This window comes from Cucumis melo, chromosome 11 (genome assembly GCF_025177605.1).
Source record: "Cucumis melo cultivar AY chromosome 11, USDA_Cmelo_AY_1.0, whole genome shotgun sequence".
NCBI lineage: Eukaryota > Viridiplantae > Streptophyta > Magnoliopsida > Cucurbitales > Cucurbitaceae > Cucumis > Cucumis melo.
In genome coordinates this window covers 25,828,382-25,833,936 of record NC_066867.1, presented here as the reverse complement: position 1 = coordinate 25,833,936, position 5,555 = coordinate 25,828,382, and the positions used below count along the sequence as shown (strand labels likewise).

The following is a 5,555-nucleotide window of genomic DNA, read 5'->3' as shown; positions in this document are numbered from 1 at the left end:
TGGTCGTGGGTTTGTGGTGGGCTCTAACGTTTCAACATCTATTGGAGTCGGGTTTAGTCGACTTTCATGAGTTTAGCCACAAGCAAGATGAAAATCCCAAAGTCTCCAGTCAGAAGAGCTGACAAGAAGAAAATCCAAATATGAAGACTTTGAAAGGTTTAAAGGAGACGAGCTGGAAGCTCCAATAGGTTCTGCAACTGATGGAAGTTTGATTTTGATGTGTTAATCATGTGTTGGGAGTTTGATTTTAATTATAGGGTATTTGTAGTTTCTTGAATAATTGTATTTAGGATTCAATTTTTTCAGTTAGGTAGGGGTATTTAAGGCATTATTCCAACAATTAGTTTTCCATATTTTCTGATTTTTCTATTTTAACAATTTAAATAAAAATTTGCTATTTATCCAAAGGAAACTTTCTATTTTACTATTTTTCTTATCGGCCCTTGTTTAAACATCCTAATAGTAACAAGGGTGTGAAAAGGACCAAATGTCCAAAAAGAATTAAACCCAGCTTTTACAGACTTACTTTTATAGATTTTGTTAATCTAAAATAATCAGAAGCGATTGGAAGTATTATCTTGTGAAAATCGGATAGGATCAAAATTGATTTTTATTTTTTTGAAAAGTTAAATAGATCTATTATTGTGAATAGTAGATAAGAACTGTGAGACTAGTTTCAATCCAAGTGGGAAAATTGTCTAATACATATAGACATAGACGATGATATGATACGTCCAACAAAAAAAAATGTGATTAAATGATTGGGACAATCCTATTGACGTGCTGCCACCGATTTCCAACTGCTTAGATTGCAAGCAAAGAGGATTGGAGCAACCTAACCACTACAATGAACTAATTTCATTTAAGGGAGTAGGAACAAAATTTAAAGTTAAAAAAATTAAAATATATTCAAAAGGGTTATGAGATTTTACATGTATGACCTAATTTTAGAAACCATTGAAAATTAACATTTTGTCTGCGTCACAAACCATTCAATAATTTGAAACAAATTCTTTCAACCGTGACTTTTTATCCATCACAAAATATTCAGCTTCCTATTGCAATTGTTTTAAAAATACACATGTTGGCTATTGTGGTAGTAGGTGGCCAAACACGACAAAATTATAGTTGAGCATCGTTGAGATTTAAAGTCAATCTTGAGTTTGGAAAGAAATCATTTTTAAGATTGAGTTATCCCAACAAACTTATTGAGTTGGATTTTGATGGTTGATGAAAACATTTACTTACAGAATTAGGATGAGAATTCATGATCGGAGAAAATGAAGACATTTACACACTGTGGTTTGTACATTCATGATAAGAACAATGGACGGGGTTAAAAAGAGCACAATGGACAGTAAATCACTTTAAGGATCCAAATATTTCATGATGGGTGAGAAACTGCCCTTACAAGAAACAATTTAAAAATCTCTCATGGTTGATGATAACATTCACTTTGTAAGATCGATTAGGACTAATATTAGTTATATTTATGAGATGAAATAGATATGTACGTAAGAAGTAAAAATTTATTAGACAAAGGAATAAAAATTTAAAGCATTTATGAAAAGTTTGACATGTATCATCAAGGATTTCTACCCACCTCCCACATAACATGATCAATTTCAAAATCTTTTTCCCCAAATTGTATACATTAAGATCAACAAACTCATCCTTCATTCACTTGCTCGCTCATTCACTCCAAAAGAATCCCATTTGCAATACAAATTCTTAGAACACTCTTGGCTTAGCAACAATGGTGGAATGTTTCAAAATATGTAAGCTAAATTGCCCACCTTTCTCTGAGGTATCCAACTTAGACTGTCCAGGAGGAGGAAGCAGCTCAAAGTTTTGAACCAAACGCCCAATCGTAATACCAAGAATTGGCAAAGCCAAGATGATTCCTGGGCAGCTCCTTCTCCCAACGCCAAAAGGCAAGTATCTAAAATCATTTCCATTGGCTTCAACCTTTGATTCCTCTTCCAAGAACCTCTCGGGCCGGAACTCTTCCGGGTTCTTCCAGTTGGCTGGGTTGTTGGCTAGCCACCAGGCATTCACTAGGATCTTGCTCTCGGCTGGAATATCGTAGCCCCCGAGCTTGGCATCGTGGAGGTTCATGTGAGGCACGAGTAATGGGATGGCCATACGAAGGCGGAGAGTTTCCTTGATCACGGCTTGGAGGTATGGGAGCTTGTGTGTCTCTGGCTCGGTAATTGGAACACCGGGTCCGAGTACGGTGTCGAGTTCATTTCTTAGCTTTCTTTGGATTTCTGGGTGGTTCACTAGCTCTGCGATTCCCCATTCAATTGACCATAATGTTGTTTCAATTGCTGTTCAACAACGTAAACAAGAAACTCAATGTCATTAACTATCATGGTTCTTTGTTTTTGTCACCATCATTTATAGTTTAGATTTAAAATGTGACCAATTTTCCAATAATGTTGTGGCTGTGGGTAGCTATCTTAACCATTTCAATTAATGGTTCCTATTTTCGTTCTTATCTGGAAAAAAAAAAAACAATTTTATTCGGTAAATATTTGATTTTGGTTTGTAAAATTAAATATGTTTCCTCTCATTTTCTACCAACGTCTCTATCTTTCATGTAAGAAAATAATATGAATTCCTGGCCAGATAACAAAAAGACAGGTTTTTAAAATTTAACTAAATAAAAATATTGGTAAAGAAGAAAAATTGTTTTCTCATCTAACAAAATAAAACAAAGTATTTATAAATATAACAAAATTTCACCACTAAAATATACTACTATCCGATGAAAAGGATATTTATGAACTCAATTTTAAAAAATATACTGAGAATAAGAAACAATGAATTTTATTCGGTTGTTTAAACTTCCATGGAATAGGAAAATAATTCTTTAATTTGCTTTCCATTGCTGAATTTTTGTGATCTATTAATAATATACCAATATTTATAAGATGGTATAGGAATAATTGGATTTTGTCATTGATTTAACTCTAATTGATTGTACTATATTTAAAAAAGATAATATTATTATATATACTAATAATTTAAATCTAATAACTATATACTTAGTTGTTCCTAACCAAAACGAATGGTTTCAAATTTCATATCAAGTCTATTATTCTTTATAAAAGCTGAACAGGACTTTTGAGTAAAAGCCGTATATGTGAAAAAGAAAACCCATATGTTCAATAAAAATATTATTTTATGCGAAGATAAGCACAAATAAAGTGATGAATATTGTTGCCCCGTCCTACAATTAAAATAAAATATTATTTTAATTTGTGTTATAATAGTATATCTTTGTTATCTAGGCTATTCAATCAAGAAATAATAAATATTATAACAAATAATAATTATCGGCAAAAATTGAAATAGTGTTTAATCATAGTTACTTGTATAAGAGATAGTTATTCTAGTACTAAATAACTAACTGTGGTTTAAGTTAAATATTGAAAAAATATTTACCCAAACGGCCCTGTATACTCATGGAGGAAGAAATTAGTATGATGCAGCTAAATATTAGTTTTAATAGAAATAATTGGAAAAGTATGAGAGATATAATTCGAACTAAACATGCACTTATTTTAATCTACCACACAAGCCAAAGTTCCCTGAGCAGCTACTAAACCCTAAGAAAGTGGAGTTAATTAGATTAATGAATTTACCTGCCACATTGATATTCTCAACAATGTAAAGCACATTATCTTCGTTGATTTCTCCCTTCTGTTGCGCATCCAATATATGATCAATCGCACATTTCAATCCCTCGTTCGTCGTGCTCTTCGTGTTTGCAAGTTTCCTGTTCAAATTTGTTCATAAAATTTCAATAAAATTTTCTACAATTGACATAAAGAACAGATGGAACTTGAATTCGGTCCAGATCAGTTGATTTTAATTTCAAACTCACTTCCTCTCCTCGACGAAATAGTCTTTGAAGAGTTTCAGCCTCGTTTCCTTAACTTCCTTGCAGATTTTGAGATATCCTCTCAAGAACGGCCTCAAGATCGGAATGAAATCGCCGTAGTTGTATTCGAAGCTCTGCGCTAATCGGCTTCTCTCTCCATTCAGAGCCCTAAGTTTATGAAACAGAGGATCGTCTTCACTCTCGAATCTTCTATCGAACATAATTCTGTACATATTATTGTACATCATAAGCTGCAACCGCCGTCGGAGAACGATTCCATTAGTCGCAGATTCTGGATTCTTCTTCACATCATCCACTACACTTTGAGCTTCGAACTCCCATCCTTGACGGTATTGCTGTACTACTTTGTTAGTGAAAAACGGAACAGTCATAATCCGTCTCATTTTCCTCCAGTGTTCACCATAGACAGTGAAAACCATATCCTGACCTTTACCGGTGAAGATATCGAAGACGACGTTTCTGGTTCGAGATCCGAACTCAACTCCCTGAGTGTGGAGCACTTCCTTGGCTAATTCCGGGGAGGAAACGACAACGAGGTTCCTCTGTCCCATCCGAAGCAAGAAGATATCGCCAAATTTCTTGGCCAGATCTGTGAGGTTACGGTGGTTCAAATCATCCCCGACTTGGAGCCAGTTTCCGAAGATCGGGACGGGTAAAGGGCCTGGCGGAAGCTTGAAACGCTTGCCACGAAGCTTGGAAATGGCGATGGCGAGAACGACGGCGAGGAAGAGGCCGAGGAGAGTCTTCTCCAAGAGGAGGAGATCCATGGCGGAGGAGGAAGAGATTTGAATGAGAAGTTGAAATGTTGGGGTGTAATCGATGAGAGTTGGGTGAGAAAGGATTGGGAGTTTTATAGGCAGAAGTCAATTGGTGATGGTTGGAGAGACGGCGATGCCCGACGGCACGGGTTAGGTGAGACTTGTGGCGAGAACACTTTGCAACTCGCGTTAGATTTAACGCCGTTCACAATTATTATTTTTATTAATTTTTAATACGTTGTTGTTATTATTATTTTATTAATATATATTGTATAGTATATTTTTTATATTTTAAGATTCTCCTTGAAACAGGTGATTCTGCTCACTATATAACGTAAAACAAACTAATGAATATGTAATACTTAAAATGAGTCTTTGTGTTAAACTTCTTCTTTTCTAAAAAATAATTAATAAAATTTCAATTATTTCACACAATATTGAAATAATAAGGAATGAACTTGTAATTTGAACTCAACAAATCCAATGTTCTTTTTTTTTTTTTTTAATCTTATCAAATACGGGATAAAGTACCTATTCATACGAGATTTCATGAGAAATTTAATTCGTGGAATTGAACTTTGTATATTGATTGATATATGGTGTATAATCTCTAACATTTACTCCCTTGATTCTTTCTCTCACATATAATTCAAACTTAGAACTTTTTGATCTTCGTTCTTTAGGAAGTCGTAATTACAAGTCAATTCGAGCTTCTAGAACTCAAGGAAAGTTTGATCTTCCAAGTCTTCGATCTTTCAGAAGGATGATCTCGAGGTTGATAATGACTTGCACGTCTTGAGAGCCTTCAGAAGTTCTTGTCTTCAATTCTTCAGAGCTACCATTCTTCCTTTCACCAAAAGATTCCCAAAATGAATGGGAAGGTCTCT

General features: G+C 34.4%; 1 protein-coding gene across 1 annotated transcript; it reads right to left on the bottom strand.

The window, feature by feature from the left end:
• Positions 1 to 1,509: 1,509 nt before the first annotated feature.
• Positions 1,510 to 4,836, bottom strand: LOC103496249 (trans-cinnamate 4-monooxygenase). Its single transcript, XM_008458031.3, has 3 exons — positions 3,893 to 4,836; positions 3,651 to 3,784; positions 1,510 to 2,330 (listed from the first exon to the last, which is right to left on the bottom strand). Exons 1-3 carry the CDS (start codon positions 4,675 to 4,677, stop codon positions 1,732 to 1,734), a joined length of 1,518 nt encoding a protein of 505 aa, XP_008456253.2. The 5' UTR covers positions 4,678 to 4,836; the 3' UTR covers positions 1,510 to 1,731.
• Positions 4,837 to 5,555: the final 719 nt, after the last annotated feature.